Source organism: Diadema setosum, chromosome 2, assembly GCF_964275005.1.
Source record: "Diadema setosum chromosome 2, eeDiaSeto1, whole genome shotgun sequence".
Lineage (NCBI taxonomy): Eukaryota > Metazoa > Echinodermata > Echinoidea > Diadematoida > Diadematidae > Diadema > Diadema setosum.
Window position 1 is genome coordinate 47,561,261 of NC_092686.1, and position 17,963 is coordinate 47,579,223.

The following is a 17,963-nucleotide window of genomic DNA, read 5'->3' on the forward strand; positions in this document are numbered from 1 at the left end:
ACAAGCTTTCTGACATTGTTTCAGTTTTGCAAACAAGTGAAAATCATTTTGAATCTGGGGAAACCTCCCCTCAGAATCTAATATCTGGTATTTCTGTTAACATTTACAAGTGTTGCTACCAATTACAGTAATTTGTTTTGACATCATCAGATCCAACTGATCCACAGACAAGAACATTTCTATAGCTAACATATTTTCATTCACAGTATGAAATAAAATCTGTTGACACAAGATTAACAATAATAAGCATCACAGCAAATTGCATGCTATTCAGCATTCATTTCAAGCTTGAAGTCTACAGTCTACAGTCTAGTTAGATAAACATACAGTGATCTTAAATCATGACAAAATAAGAACGCTGTAGAAAGGGAAAAAAAAAGTCACTGCTTTCGGTGGAACAAAAGACAAATTGTTCCATGTTGGAGACTTGTAAGACACAGTTCACAGGGATACCAGTTGTCCCAAACTTTGGCTGAAGCAAAGTTCATTTCCCTCTGAGTGATTTTGTTTGGTAAGATTCCAGCATACTATGTATGACTTACATTAATAAAGGCACTGTTTCACAAGGACATATCTCATATTCCTTTCACTTATTACTGTTGAACACTTTGACGTTTAGGAGAAACTTTGCTCCCACGTTTCTCCTCAGGGATCAGTCCAACATGTCCTGGTTTAAAAAGAGAGAGAGAGAGAGAGAGAGAGAGAGCGAGAATAAAATAACATGTCACAGAACAGGAGAAAATTGACAAATTGATGCATCACTGCATTTATCCTGTATGTTGGTTTATTAGAGCAAGTTGCTGAAATAGTGTAATATAACACCAACAAAATTTTGTGTCATTCTTTTGCTGGGTTGCCAATTAATTCAATTTAATCTTTATGGGGGTGTGGTTGTTTTTATTTTCATGCTTGATTCCATTTTCACTTTTCAGTATGTGTAGCAGGAGAAGAAAACACTGGCTCCTATACATGAAGGGTATTCAGTCTTGAAAATGAAAAAAAAGAAGCATCAACTTAATTTCCGGATTAGATTCTTTTGTCAATGAGACAATGTCACTGAGGAGAGAAGAGAAGAATTAAACATTGATGACAGAATGCTTTTTTATTTTTTAAAGTTGATAGGAAGAGAAATGTTTTGTCACAAAAAAAGAAACAGAATACAGTATACTCTGAATATTTTGCAAGGTTTCTATTTTCGCAAATTTTGCAAGTCATGTGCTATTCATAAATTTAATGACACTCAAAAATATTGATTCTGATACCGACATCAATGTGACGTGCATGCAGAAATTTCTCTATTCAGTTTTGTACTCTAAGATTGTGAATCTAACCACTCACACAATCGTTGGGAAGTCCCAACTCGCAAAAAATTAGACTTGTTGAATACATGGCGTATACAGTACTATTACAATATATTATTTAACATCATGGATATTAAAGGGATTGTATAGTTTTGGTTGAGACAAAACTTCAGGTTTCTAACATTTTTTTTGTGAGATAATGAGAAAACTCTTATGAAATATGGTACACATGTACTTCCGAGAGGAATTCAACGTTTGTATGATGAAGATTGGTTTTGAAATGGCCAAGATATTCAAACAGAGCAATCCTAATAAAAGGTGGGACTTTGTTTTACTTTGTTTTTGGACGTCTCAGCCATTCCAAAACCGAATTTCATCACATAAACTTTGAATTCCTCAAAGAATAGTATGCTCTGTAGTATTTCATTAGTGGTTTCTTGATATCTCGCGAAAAAGTTAAAAGCCTAATTGTCATCTCCACCAATACAATACCATCCCTTTAATTATCATCTTATATTTCATACCTCATCTGAATCGTCATGGTAACCCGGCATGGTGTCTACAATGTCAAGAGCCTTGCTGTCAAAGCTGTCTCCCTGACTGAGTTGTGAGTACTGGTAGGCCCTCATCCTGGATGATCACAACAATCAACAAAACAAAGTTGCTTTCATGTATATACACCTGGGATCTTGTCACTGACCTTTAACCAGTTACTGTATATGCCAAATATTTCGCGAGGTTTTTATTTTCACAAATTTTGTGAGTCAGGTGCTATTTGCGAAATTAAAGACACATGAAAATAATGACTCTGATCCCCGATATGAATGTGACGCACATGTATGCATAACTCTGTACAGTGTACTACTGTAGTATACGATCACGAATTTAACCACTTGTGAAACTGTTGGGAAGTCCCGATTTGCGAAAATTTACACTCGCTAAATATATGGCGTATACAGTAGTAGGTGTTACACAATTTACTCAAAAAATGCTGCTCAAATCAAGACCAAAACAAAAACTAAAACAAAAACAGAAAGTGAATTAAACAAATGAAAAGGAGACACAGAAATAACAATTACAACAAAAAAGGGAAAACCCTCATGACAAATGTGTATTCTACTTCTGTCTTTCCAAGCTGTCGTCTTCTCATTTTAAAGGAATGATTGGAACGTACTAACATTTCTAGAATAGCAGACTTTACCTCCATTTTTATTTTTTTTAAAGAGATGATTATCAGACTTTTATGGTGCACAAAAGCTACGAGCACACCAAACATATCATGTCTGTGGCGACATGACCACAGAGACTCTTTAGACTGACCTTTGCTGGACACATGACCACTTCTGTTTCCTGTAGACGATGAAGGCAATGACCAGCACAGCAAGTACCAGGAAGGTGATTAGGATGCCAACTGCTGCTTTGTGTTTCTGAAAACACAAAACAATCAAGTTTTCTCAGTCACGGCATCAGGACTGTACTTTAAGGAGTAACAACAACAACAACAACACTACTACCACTACTACTACTACTACTACTACTAATAATAATAATAATAACAATGATAATAGTAACAGTAGTATTTGTAGCAGAATAATAATACTTACAATAACGATGAAAATACTACTGCTACTATAAGTGCTCCTACTGCTATTGGATAACTGATTGGATACTGATAATGGATATGATGATACAATTACTTCCACTACCACTGATACTACTACCACTACTACAACAACAACTACTGCTACTACTACCACTACTACTACTACTACAACTACTGCTACTACTACCACTACTACTACTACTACTACAACTACTGCTACCACTACCACTACTACAACAACTACTGCTACTACTACCACTACTACTACTACTACAACTACTGCTACTACTACCACTACTACAACAACTACTGCTACTACTACCACTACTACTACTAATGATAATAATAATATTGATAATAATAACAATATTATTTTTTCACTTTTCATGAATCTTTATACATTTGTAAAATAAATGTGATAGTGTCGAGCACTGCCATTTACAACTCAAAACCTGGTATCAGATGGGACACCCTCCAATTAAAGTTGTCCGCTTTTTATGAGAATTGAGTAAGTTGCTAACTCCACCAACTTTGGAGCTGGTTGCACCCTCACACTATACCTTCAGCTGATCAACCCCATCCCCTACCCCTACCCCTAACCCTCCCTCCACCCACCTTGCCCCTCATTGCATCCTCACACTTTGCTTTCAGATGCTCAACCCCTAACCCTAACCCAAACCCTAACCCTACCCCTAATCCCAACTTACCTTGGAGCTGGTTCCACCTTCACACTTTGCCTTCAGCTGTTCAACATTCCTCTGGGGCTGGTAACCTCCTTTACAAACATCTCCTGGGATTTTACGGTATCTATGGACCAAAAAAAGTGATCACATGAAATATCATCTACACAATTTAATATTCTTTGTTTACAGACAATATCAAAACTAAATACAATTGCAAGTTTGGTGGGTTTTTTTTTTTCTTTTTTTTTTTTTTGGTGTCAAATTCTCAAAGCCAATATCAAGGCGAAAAAGAAATGAGTGAAAGTTTCTGATCCATTTCTATTTCTTGCTGTTATCATTGAATGAGACTACATGCTACTTTGAATTGTCATTGATTCTGAAAAAAAAATCACATAGTATGCAAGCCAACATTCAGAGGTGATTCAGTGACTCAAAGATTGTGAAGATATCAGTATGAGAAAAATATCTGAAAGTCATTCATTCTCTAGAATTCACCACAGCAATTGTGAAAAAAAAAATTCTTTCATCAAACTTCATCACAAGTAAGCTGGCTATCTCCTTTACACATCTCTACAAAGGTTGTTTCAGAGCAGTATCCATTTAATGAAGTCCAAAGTATCACTAATCATCTTTTAAAGGGATTGGTTTGAGGTAGACTGAGGGGATTTCATCCCTCACCCCCAAGAACTGAGCTCCTCTTCGTGGCCATTCTCACAGTACTCCAGCTCAGCGGTCTCCATGTCTGGACTCCGCACACAATCTTCACTACCATTGGGTCGGTAGAAGCCAAAGTCGCTGCAGACAACGTCAAAAGAGAGAGACACAATCAAGGTGGACTAATCATCCAATAAACAGATACCATTTCAGAAAACTCTCCATTCCTTGGCCAGTCCTAGGATAACTTTAATTCTTGATCACAGATGTATTACACTCACATCAAACTATAAACATGTTTGGTTCTATTATGACACACTGCAGAATAAAGTCAGAACAGACTACTTTCTTTCCTTTCCTTGTGTTCTTCATAACGTGAGATATTTCAAATGACCAATGGAACCTCAGACAAAGATAAGTGATCATGAAGTTATCATGACTTATCTGAAGTTTGAAAGATTTTTCTCCGCCTGCCCCTGATCAAGCTCACCATTCATAGTCAGCCTTCTGACATGTACAGTGCTCAGTGGACACCGCCACCTGCTCAAAGTTGAAGTTGACCCGGCAGAGGGCGTCGGGCCGCACCCTTCGGAAGGACTCCTTGAGGCCCAGCAGACACCCTGCATAGTCGTTGTCTTCGTGCGGTTTCCACTCCACGAAGTCCTGGTTGGTGCCTGATGACCAGAGAAAATATCAAGGTAGATTTAGATAACATTGAGATGTACACAGTTACAGGTCAGACATATAAAAACAAACAACCAAACAAACAAATCAAAACTGTAGAAAAACATATAAAGACAGAAAGGAATAATGTTCAGAGTTTCATACATACAAGTAGTTGTATCATAGGCTAGATAGCCCCTAAAAACTGCTGATACATATATAATGGGGCAAAGGAAAAAAAAACACTTGGACTCTCTCATTTCCTACTCACAATCTCCCATTCTATACTCACACTCTCTCACTCTCTACTTACACTAATTCTCTTCTCTCACACCTTCACTTTTGACTCACACTCTCTCATTCTGTACTCACACACATGTACTCACATTCCCTCACTCTCTAATAACTCTTTCACCCCCTACTCACATTATCACACCCTCTGCTCACACTTTCACTCTCACTCACTTCTCACTCTACTCACCTTCTCTACTCTCTGCCTCTCTCACTCTCCATTCACACTCTTTCACCCTCTACTCACACTATCACACCATCTGCTCACACTTCCAGACTCTCTCATTCACTCCTCACACTCCCCACTCACTCTCTCACAATCTACTCACACACTCTTTCTCTACTCACACTCTGACTCTCCATTCACACTTTTTCATCCTCTACTCACACTCTCACTCTCCATTCACACTCGTTCACCCTCTATTCACATTCACACTCCCTACTCACTTTCAATTCCACACAATCACAATCCCTCACTCTCTACTTAAACTCTCCCTCTCCATTCACACCCTTTCTCCCTCTACTCACACTATCACACCCTATAGACCGATTCAATTTCGATGACCTATTCACCTACCGCCGCTAGCGGCGCTATAACGGTCGCCATAACTGGGGGCCAACGGGGGCTTCCAGCGAGCTAGCTACCCAGCGAGTTGCACTTGCAGCTCAGCAGCCTAGCGTACCCATCGCGCATAGTTAGCCGGGCGCGGCCGCTGCGCCGCGGCCAGCGACCGCCGGCGCCGCGCTAATATTGTGATTGTTTATTCACTGTGGAAAAGTAATTCAGCGGCTTTTAATGCCTTTCTTTTGGACAAATTGAGGGATTCAGACATATTGATCTACTTTGAAAGCTTCAAAGGAAGGATCAGGAAAACACATTGTGCAGTTGTTGGGTGCACAAATAACAGGGGAAAAAATGGAAATGGAAGCTTCACAGCAGTGTGTGAAATTCAGACACCGCTGACGCATGATAAAATAAGGCAACATTAAAGACAATTAAGTGAAATACAACGGTATAAAAATGCACAGATTTCGAAACAAACTAGATTGTCTACTAGATTCTCTATTCAATTAGGTTATCACTGCATATTCGGAAAATACAGGTATGTTGTTCATCTTAGAAGACAAGTTTAGATCAAAGAATTTAATAATTCACTGATTTTTTTTTTTTTTTTCATCCTTGGTGTCCTACTTGCCAAAGTTTACACTCCCTGGCTAGACTGTATTATTATGACAAACATATTTTACAGCATACACTACAGCTAAATAAAATGTTTCAAGATGCGTTAAATTCTTACATTGTTTTCACTTCTTCAATGTTCAGCACTGAATTGACTACATAGGCCTATTCAATTTTGGCCTGGAACTCTGAATTTGACTTTTTGATAAAGTGATACTCATTAAATATCAAACCATGGATGGTGGCAAACATCCGTTTCATAATCATAATTAACAAAGTATGATTTGAAAATCTCTTTTGTAGATCATAATAGGCGTTAGCGGGATGTTACGCAAGGTTACTTAGACTTAAAATAGTACAGAGTAGTTTTGGTTGTTGACATCAGGCAACGTAAATTAAGTTTTATAATACGGCTTACAAACGCCTAGATTTGTATTCCTTTTGTTTTACTTACAATTAGGCTTGCCTGGTGCGACAACCGAAAATGATATAGGATGTAGGGTTCTAGAAGTCAATAGGTCTAGATCTAGTCTGGACTCTTGCCTAGATTTCTAGACAAGATCTAACGTTAGACGGATTCTGCCCTGCTGGCCCGATACTCCCGAGTAAAGGCAAAAGCCTGCCCTAAAAGGGTTAAGTTAACTGATAGCTTGCAATTTATTGCCCCATATCTAGCTCAAGATTGTTATTCATTATTTGTATTTAATTATATCAGTTAACTTGTCAACAGCCTAGGCTTATTAGCAAGACGTCTGCCTGTGCCTAGCAATAATTCTCCCCAGCGGTTTTTATTCTCTTACACAAATGTAAATATACGGGGCTTACACGCGAGTACCCAAGTCATCGCCAAAGAAATAGAGTCCACAAACATTCACGGATCCTACCGATATTTACCTTGAAATTCAAGTTTTGGCTACAGCCGTATGTCCTCTACCCATTCGCTCATAGTCGGTAAAAGTTGTTTAATTTTATTTATTTTTAATTAGCTAGCGAAAAAAAAATGTAGACTCTAGTTGTCACAAAGCCAGTTGCGTCGATCGCTGCCAGCGCCAGAGATAGTTAGCTGGCCGGCTGGCGCCGGGTGGTAAAAGAATTGGCTGCCGCTGGCAACCTTGCCACGCACGCAGGGCGCTTGCCGACCCGGCCTGTTTGGCCCCCAGTTATGGCGTCGCCTTAAGAGGGCGCACTTCCATGAACAGTCGCTTGAATCGGTCTATACTCACTTTTACACTCTCTACTCACTCATCTCACTCTCTATTCACACACTCCACTTTCTACTCACACTCTCTCCCTAGGATGGAGCTGAAGTCAATCATGAAGGATCTCCACTCCGTGTCCACTCCGTAACCCCAGATGCTGACATTGAGGGACTTGCGGCTGGGTTCCGGTAGGAGTCCAGTCACTGTCACTGGCTCATCACTGAAGGTGTATGAGTTCCAGCATTGGCCCTCGTCATAGGAGAACCTGTACATTGTTGAGAGAATTAGGTGTGGTCTTGAGAATCCTGAAAAATATCACTTATCAGGTGCTGATTATGTCCAGGGCACATCCCTAAAACTTTTTATCTTAAAAGACGAGGAAAAGTATCAGGTTTCATAGGCCATGGTCACACTGTTCTTTTTGTCATCCATTCACACTGGCAGACAAATTTCTTGATCTTTGGATCGAGAAGTGTGGGTCACTTATGCACAAGAAAGAAGAAAGAGTATGCCGCCTGACAGCTAATAATTGCGACGTAACAATACACTCCTGTCCATCACAACAACCCGTGTGCTTTGGAGGCACAGCCCACAAACAGGTGGTGGACTTCACAGACTTACGTGACAGCTAAGTTTCAGTTTCTAGTATTCACAATGGCAAAAGATTGCAATCTTAAATTCACAATCTTTTGCCAGTGTAACCACGGCTATTATTGAGTTTTGACAGACTTGGGTATGCATTAATAGCACTTTGAAAAATATGAGAGCAACCGCTTCCTCAAAAAAGAAAAGAGAACAGGTTCATCTGTGCAAACGTCTATGCATACAGGATTCCTGTCAAATCATATATAACCACAGAGTCTTTAAGTGTTCACAAGCTGACATTCTTAAAGGGAAGGTAAACCCAAAGAGCAATGTGGATTGAGTGAAAGCAGCAACATTAGTAGAACACATCAGTGAAAGTTTGAGAAAAATCGGACAATCGATGCAAAAGTTATGAATTTTTAAAGTTTTGGTGCTGGAACCGCTGGATGAGGAGACTACTAGAGGATATGACGTATGAGTGAACAACAATACAAAGAAAATATAAAGGATATTCAACAAACATTCACTTTTCTAGAATTATGAAAGAGCAGTGGACCAACCGCTTTCAGAAAGCAGGGGGAATAATTGCTACCCTTAACATATGTCAATATCAAGTTGATGGAATTTGTAATTTTCATGAAAAATGGATTTTTGTAGTATTTTCTTTATATTTTCTTGATATTGTAGTCCACTCGTACGTCATAACCTCTAGTAGTCTCCTCATCCAGCGGTTCCAACACCAAAACTTTAAAAATTCATAACTTTTGCATCGATTATCCGATTTTCTTCAAACTTTCACTGATGTGTTCTACTAATGTTGCTGCTTTCACTCAATCCACATTGTTCTTGGGGTTTATCTTCCCTTTAACACTTTGCCCAAATTGTGATCTGTCGTAAGCCCTAACATGCTACGTTGCTGTAGTACAACTTTGATGGAATACTGCAAAAAACTGGATTCTTTCAACAACAACAACAAAATGATCAAGTTTCTGATACAATTTAAAAACTGCACTGTGCAGCACAAGTGATTATATTTCCAGCATCACTTTTGAGTCTCAAAAAATACTCTGTCATTTATATGAAGTGACATAATCACTGGTGTAAGGATGGATGAATGGAGCATTACTTGATGGTGTCCGTGGCAGGGTCAGATGTGGGAATGGCAACCATTAGTCCACCGCTGTTGGTGATGGCATAATGATGCGGCCCCAGGAGGGCCAGCCGCCAGTTGTAGCCTCCATCACTAGACACATACACATCGGGTTCCCTCACCTCCAATCCATTGGCTACGGTGGCTGCAAAACAAAAAATCATCCATGAGTTAAGAAAATCACCCACATGAAGATAATTTTTGAGATTCACAGTAGTTTACATCATTTTAAAGTTTGGCAGAATAACTTGAGAAACACTGACCTATGTATGTCAAAGCAAGAAATAGCATTTTGTTTCATTCATCTTCAGAAACGAAAGAGGGTGCAAATGAGGGAAAGATTTATTTATCATATGACCACAATTGGAGTTGTGCAATGAAACTTTATTTGTGACAACCTGACAATGTGATAGCTGAAATTATTACTTTCTTCTCATTTCTTTTGCTGTAACACCTCAAACACAAAAAATGCTTTGACTATATACGATATCGTATACGACACATGTTTTGTTTGCAATTTCTCATCTTGGTGATGATATACAGCACATTTCTGTTATTTTAATGAATATCAGTTGACCAGTAAATTTGTGAAAAAAGAAATGAAAACACAATGCAAAATGTACTACGGATACAGTCCAGGAACCTAATCATCCTGTATCACCTATCTGTACCAGAGTGAATTCTCTAAAAAATATGACACTTACCATGAGCTATGATAAGACCGGTAGCTGTACTATGACTGATAGGACCTGAGGGAAAATGGATTCCTTTCAGCTGGCTGTATCTGTTGTGGATTTGAAGGCTGCATATCTGGTGGAAAAAGTGGTCAAAAGAGGTTTCTACTTTTTACCAGAATTTCATGTCTATCATTTATATAATATACCATAAATTTCAATGTGTCAAATGGCTTTCTTCATTTAATTGTGAACAGAATGGGTATAATTTGCTATACAAACAATCTGTTTTTTAACCCGTTCCATACAGGAGACTTGTGGTCTGTGTATTAACTTTGTGGGGATTTCAGAATTTAGTATGGAACGGGTTAAGATGCAACCAAACTATTTTTACTGTTGTTTTGTTGCTTCGACATTGTACTGCATGCACAATCAGCATTCCTTACATCGTATTATTCTATCACTTTATCATTCTCCAAAACTCTCCTGTGTATTCTTTATGTTCATACCTCCACTATGTAAACTTGTTTGAAACACACTATCTACAATGTGCACAATAAATGGCACTCAACTAAACAGCTTGATTATGTTACATTCATTGTGCACCGTCAATTATCAGAACCCATATTACAGACAAGACATACACATAATTTGAAATTAATGAGCTCTTATAACAGATGATATGGAGATTATTGTACAAATCTTGAACGAAGACTTAAAAATGCCCCTTGATCCAACCATGCTGTTAAAAGTCAAGTAACAAGTATGTATTCTCTGAAGGTTTCCTTGGTGGTGGAACGTTTGGTGGTAGGTGATTTCATGGGACACCATGTATTCTTTCTTGAATGTGAGAGCGGTTCTGAAAGGACCTATTCAATCTCGAGTGTGATTGAATGGGTCCTTTTCAGGACCACTCTCACATATGACAAAGAATGCATATTGTATCATAAAGCCACTATATACAATGGAGACAGGTTCTTAGAATCATATGGGATGGTCACATATTGCAATCCCATTTGAATATATCAATGAAATCAATAACGTTTCAATTTCATATCTCCAATGACAACAAATTGACCTTCCGCTAAAGCAAAGACACTATGACATTGAACCTAAATTTCCAGACAGAAAGAAGCAAGAAAGTGCAGTATTCGAAAAGAATATTGCAAAACTTGAATTTCATGCCTGCAATGCAGAAGCCATAATATTACATATGTAAAAGAAAGATTTACATTAGTATTATTTTTAGTTTGATGTCTTTTTACTGAGTTACTAACCTAATACTTGGGTATAAAGTGCTTTAAAAAAATCCTTGACCTATTTGCTGATCGTGCTCCCAGATCATGTAAAACGATATTTGTGATCTTCAGATTAACATAATAAAAAGTCAGGATTATGTGGAGATTATTCAAAGCATGGCACACACCATGCCCCTACATCTATTGATTACTTGGCACCATCACAATTTTCTCAGTACTGCAGAATCAGAAAGTTTCCACAGTAAAATTTGATTATTAATAACATATATGTTGAGAGATACTAAGAGTAGGAATGTTGGAAAAATTAATGGGAAGACATCACTCATCTATGAAATAGAAGACATCGACATGTACATTCAATTGCTTCAACATTTCTCTCTGTCGCCTCTGTTAGAACCACTGTCTCAAAGAGCCAATGACATAGTGTACAAACATGTGGCAGATGGTAATGAAAGAATTCACTAGTAAAGACTAGAGAGTACAATGACCCATCTCTGAAGGCCCCCTGCAGTCCACTCACCCCTTGGTCATTGCATGGGACATCCTTTGGTTGTCTGATGTTGGTCCAGATACCACCCCTGTCATAAGTTATCATGGTGTGGATGGTAGAGTCAGGGTGGATCTGGCTGGCAAAATACACCCCTCTCATTGATTCCACGCGATAGAAGTCTGTGATCTGGCCTCCATTTGGAAACTAAAACAACAATGTGGACAAACAAGGTATGTGCGACTATAAAGATTCATTATAGCTCAAGGTGAATTTCACAAATTAATGACTTTATTTAATTTGCATTTATACTGCTCTTGTGTTTTTCTAGCATCTCTTCATTTTGTTGCATTACTTATACACATTCAGTACATCTATTACTGCTATTCTGTTGTCTCATAAAGTATGACACAGTTAAGAAATAGTTTGTATACATGTATATATCCATAACTTTGGCTGCCATGCATGTATTAATTTTGCAATAAGCCATAAATAACTCAACTCAACTTTCATCAGTCCAAAACTGATGCAGATTTACATCAAACACAGAAACACATTAAAAAGGCAAAACAGAAACAAACAAAAAATATGATGAATGAATATCATAATGTGGCAAAAAACTTTCTATATGACATATGACTACAGAAAACTTATCTCATACAAATAAAGCATTTTTTGTTTTTTATTTCACTACAAGCAATCGACTTGGAGTCAAGAACTATTCAGTGAAAGCATGATTATGGCAAGCACTATTTCAGAGTTCACATACCAAGTGTCTTTGCAGACTTTCTGAGAAGACGATGCCATCTGAGGCTGAGGTGTAGATTGTCCCTGTACCTGTGTCTGGTCAGTAACAAATTGAATTGAATTAAATTGAATTAAATTGAATTGAATTGAATTGAATTGAATTGAATTGAATTGAACTGAACTGAACTGAATTGAATTGAATTGAAATGAATTGAATTGAATTGAATTGAATTGAACTGAATTGAATTGAATTGAATTGAATTGAATTGAATTGAACTGAATTGAACTGAACTGAGTTGAATTGAATTGAATTGAAATGACTTGAACTGCCTTGAATTGAATTGACTTGAATTGAATCACAATCATTCAACAACACAGTTCAAAGTGATACCAATCATACAATATGGAATTTAAAGCATCCAGTTAATATCCCCACAGTTACCCCAGTTAGTACTGGCAAAAGTAAGATGTTGGAGAAATACATAATTTTGAAAAACATTTTGAAAAATAAACTCTTTGTATTCAATCTGAAAACTTTGTTCATGTCATACAGGAAAACAACAGGATTATCACAAAAATAAAATGCATCAGTTAGTGAACACCAATACATGACTGCCCACCTCAGATGACATGTACTTACTTCCTGGATCATCCACATGCATGAATATCAACCCTTCACTCATATCCAGCACCGAAAAGAACTGAATGAATATAAAAAAGTGTAAAAATACATTCACTGTTATAAGACAGAAATAACATTGGAAGAAAAGAACGTAGGGGTATGAATGATATCAAATGAAAATATCAAACTGAAAGATATATCTTGTGATTGAACTTTTGAAACAAAGACAAATATATATAACATGAGAATGAGTTACTTATTCATCTCTCTCTTTTATCTATTTGTTTTTTTTTTTTTTTGGGGGGGGGGGGTGGGGGGGTTAAGGCATAGCCTGTAACCAATGGGTTTGCCTGAAAGGAATGTAAATGTTTGAATATTCCAATCTTGCCAGCTTGTGAGACATTACAGCAAGACTGCAAGATTAATAGCATTTGATATGATTTGAAGAAAGTAACCACGTCCACTATAAGGACTTCAAATGATGTATTCACTTTTCACTGAAATTAGTCAGTACCAGCATAATTTGTGCATATGAGGTATCGACTATCATCTGGCAAAATAATATCAAGGTTCACTGAATCATTGAATTTGACACCATCACTTTGTTTGTACAAACAAAAAGGGCCCATATATTCAGACAATTATGGTAAATATGCATTCATACCCACAAATCTTGTGTTTCAGGACATCTATTTCATGTACATCAATACGTATTATGGTTGTTGATAAATATTATGTCACAAGAAATATGACTTTTTGCATGTCACAGTTTGCAATATGCAAAGATTAACATTTGTAAAAGTACTTAAACATAACATTTATCTTACAATCATAAACTAAGAAGAAAAACTGAAAATGAGCAGGGCAAAATATAAAAAGATATGAGTACAGTGAATATCAACTTCAATGAACATCTTATCTATGGTCATTGTAACTTTGGAAATGTTTAAAAATCTGATAGCACCAGTTGACTTGATAAGTCAGTGTGATTAAACAGAAGCCTGAAAACAAAAAAGTAAATGACATGGACCACAGATTTCATCACCAATTTAGGTAATTTTTAAATTGCTGCTTAAGGTTTCTACTAAAAATGACTAGAAGGATGTCATGTAAGTAATGTTCCATTTTAAGTCACAGCCTTAAGCACAAAAGAAACTAGAAATGTCGCTATGGCGACTGATGCCTCCACCATAATGCATGATTCTCCCAATAGGTGTATGGTACAATGTCTTCACAATGTGTTATGACAGTTTCACAAAACTGACAAAATATTGAAATGACAGGTTTGTCAGAAATATCTTGAATGTTCACTTTCCTTGAACTAGGTTTGCTATAATTGTCTAAGAGTGCAGGTGCCTGTATTTGGGAAATTGAGAACTTTTACTTGACTTCTGACCTACCCTTTTATAAGTTTATGCATTGAGTAATTTTCAAGGTATGAAGAAAGAGTGTAATTACAGTATAAAATATATATATATTTGCATTTAAACCTGACCTTTGACCCTTAACCTTTGACCTTTGACCTTCTGGCTGGAAATTTCTCAGAGAATCTCCATTAGGGAATACATGTATATATCAAGTTTTAGTTTTAAAAATAATAATGTAGGCATTGCATATACTAGTATATGAGGGAAATAGTAAAATTTTGAGGAGTTGACCTTGTCCTTTGACCCCCTGACTAGTGACCCATGACCCCTACATTCCCTAGAAAATCCCTGCCAGTCAGTACATGTGTATGTACCAAGTTCCATGAAGATACATTGAACCATTTGCAAGAAAAGTGAAATTGTAACATATTCACCTAACCTTTCACCTTTTGACCTTTGACCTTATGACATGAAACTCTCTCTGGAGAATCTTTTATGCAGTAGTACATGTCTACAATAAGTTTCAAGATAATACCTTCGGGCACTGCATAGATATGGGGGAAATAGCAACATTTCTAGCATTTGACCTTGACCTTATGACCTTTGACCTCTTGCCAATGTCACTAAAATCTACTCAACTAATTGCCCCATCATACATCATCCTTGGACCAAGTTTGGTGAAAGCTGCTTCATCCAGTTTAGAGTTATCACGTAAACAGATAAATTTTATAATTTGACCTTGATCTTTGACCTTTGACCTCTGTCCAATTTCACTCAAAACCTAATCAAGTAATTGTCCCATCATACATCATCCTCAGACAAATTTTGGTGAAATTTGCTGAATCCAGTCTTGAGTTATCGCGTAAACAGATACAATTTAATGATTTGACCTTGACCTTTGACCTTTGGCCGATTTCACCCAAAATCTAAGCAATTAATTGCCCCATCATACTTTATACTTGGACCAAGTTTGGTAAAATTCCAGTCAATATTACTCAAGTTATCGCGTAAACGAATGTGGACGGACGTACGTACGGACGGACGAACGGACGGACAATCCGAAAACATAATGCCTCCGGCACCATTTCGTGGCGGAGGCATAAAAACACTTTCCGACGTAGTTGGGAATTAAGGTAGGGAATCACTCGCTTCAAATATACTGCAACAATTGCTCCTCTGCATTCCACCACATAATGTGTTAAGACAGTAATTGTTGGTTAACTGATAAATGATTAGATGAAGCCATATTTCAGCTTACCCTGTCACTAGTGATGGCAGGGAGTTGAGTTGGCTGCCAAGTATTACCCTGGTCATTAGACACATGGAGGAGGTGCTGCTCTGATGGATTCTAAAAAAAAAAAATAAAGAAAAAAAAAAGAAAAATGGTTAGATCATGATGAACATAGAAAAAAAAATGAATATTTTACCAAATAAATGAATACAAAAATAAAGTGCACACATACATTCTGATGAATAAACACATAAATATAAACACAAAGAAATTAAGAGATAGGCAAATAATTACATAATCTTGCAAGACACACATACATTAATCACTTTGACTAATCGATTCAATCGAGTTATTGATCATTGTATGAACTAGGAGCTGATCTAATAGATTGAGTCATGTTTTAAAAAAAAGTAAGTATTCCAATGAATGCAAGACAAGTCTATGTGAAAGCATGCGACACACAACTGTTTGTGACTGATATGATTTCACCGTAAAACTCCTCACACGGATTACTGCATGACAGTAACATATTTAGCCTTGTGACATTGGTCAAAATGTTGTACAAACTGAAATTACAGTTTACAGTGATCATTAAAGTCATTTTCATCTTTTATCTTGATCATCATCATCAACACCATTATCATTTACATCATTCCCTTTAGACGTATTTCTGTGCAGCATAAACTGGATATCTCCTTTACTTACCTCCTTTGAATCCACAGCAGCATAGATGAAATTTCCTTGAACACCAAAGTTTCGCACCCCTTTTTGAAGAGCTAAGAAAGACAAGCATACGATCATGTAGCCCTTGTAAAGTTCAATGAGACAGTTAGAATATTGCAAATCTGAAAAAAAAAACCTTTCCTATTAAAACATACTTGTCTTCCTACAAAGAGAGAAAAACATTCCAACTCTACAAGTTTCACAAGCTGAAAGCTGGGGTTCAAGGAGTCAGTGTATACCTCAATTTGCACACAATATCGAGTGTTGCGATTTATTTGGATATAATCATGAAATGGATTGTGCACAGTTTTCAAAATCACAATATTTCTGGACATAAAAACAAAACTACTGGGAATATGATTTTTGTGTTGTTGTTGTTTTAATCACAAGATGTGGGTCATTTCTTCGCACAACAATGCTCCAATATGTTGCAGGAAACAATATAAATATTTAGACCCACATACGGACCACTTGTAGATATATGGTAAGTTGGACCAGACAACTTTTTAGTATTTTTCTTCAAAGATAAGAATACTTCAAATGTAAGCAAGTTCTCATTTTACTTGTATATGGAGGTAAAGTTTACCATGAATCTTGTGATGCTACACACAATGTGAAAATCAAAGGTTGCTTCATTTTTTTTCTTTGTATCATTGCTAGTTGATGCATTGCTTCATAAAGCACATTCATGAATAGGTGTTTTGTCTTCACTGGCAGACACAGTTGTACTTACTTGTGTAGGAGCTACCAAAATTGGCGGTTCTCATCAGCTGAAGAGTCTCTCCTATGAAAAGAGAAAAATTTAAGAGTGAATCCTCATATCACACACCACCAGCAGGATTTACTTTTAAGACTTTTTGCTACAACACAAATCTAACACATAAACATAATCATATCAAAATTACCCATTTATTACACAGAGAGAAATCATGCAATACCACAGGAGGTTCACAAACATAAAAGTTGAGTCACAGGAATGACTGTCTATAGAAGCAGAAAACTGCCACATTTGTAGAGTTCGGGTTAAAAGTATCCATGCATTCTCCATCTAAAGGCACCTGTCTAACAGGTAAACAACAGAGAGCACTGATGTGTCTTCTAACCCATGAGGTTAGATGTGAAAAATGAAAATATTCCTTGGATGTCCAATAAATGTTATTTCTTTAATAATCATGAATAATCCAGACAAAATAAACAGTCACTTCTAATACCCACACTGGCCTCTTTGCTCTTAGCCCTGTTTTCATGTTGCTGGTCTGTGTCTCTTCCATCGATCCGCGACTGTTTCCCTGATCCTTGTCCACAAATGAGACTGACTTTTCTGTCTTTTTCCCTTGACAGTCTCGCTTAAAGTGTCCAGTCTTGCCACAGCTGTAGCACTGAATGCCCCTACCCGGCGATGCTAGTCGGTTAGGGGACTGACGAGGGTAGGCTGAAGTTGCCCTAGTGAGATTTTTAAGGGATAATTGAATCCCCTGGACAGCACCCTGGATTAGGTTGACTGCCTCATCGATGGAGTCTACCTTTCCTTCCAGGGTACCCAC

General features: G+C 37.3%; 1 protein-coding gene across 1 annotated transcript in view; it reads right to left on the minus strand.

Moving 5' to 3' along the window:
* Positions 1–339: 339 nt before the first annotated feature.
* LOC140246081 (sortilin-like) overlaps positions 340–17,963 on the minus strand; it is a 30,888-nt gene continuing 13,264 nt past the window's right edge. Inside the window, exons 7-21 of the mRNA XM_072325527.1 lie at positions 17,153–17,203; positions 16,402–16,472; positions 15,724–15,813; positions 13,117–13,177; positions 12,499–12,572; positions 11,763–11,936; positions 10,014–10,119; positions 9,286–9,454; positions 7,658–7,839; positions 4,732–4,915; positions 4,266–4,382; positions 3,612–3,711; positions 2,622–2,728; positions 1,826–1,931; positions 340–667 (exon numbers count right to left, since the gene is read on the minus strand). Coding sequence (XP_072181628.1) covers positions 653–667; positions 1,826–1,931; positions 2,622–2,728; positions 3,612–3,711; positions 4,266–4,382; positions 4,732–4,915; positions 7,658–7,839; positions 9,286–9,454; positions 10,014–10,119; positions 11,763–11,936; positions 12,499–12,572; positions 13,117–13,177; positions 15,724–15,813; positions 16,402–16,472; positions 17,153–17,203 — 1,607 coding nt within the window. The 3' untranslated portion in view covers positions 340–652. The remainder of the gene's footprint in view (positions 668–1,825; positions 1,932–2,621; positions 2,729–3,611; positions 3,712–4,265; positions 4,383–4,731; positions 4,916–7,657; positions 7,840–9,285; positions 9,455–10,013; positions 10,120–11,762; positions 11,937–12,498; positions 12,573–13,116; positions 13,178–15,723; positions 15,814–16,401; positions 16,473–17,152; positions 17,204–17,963) is intronic.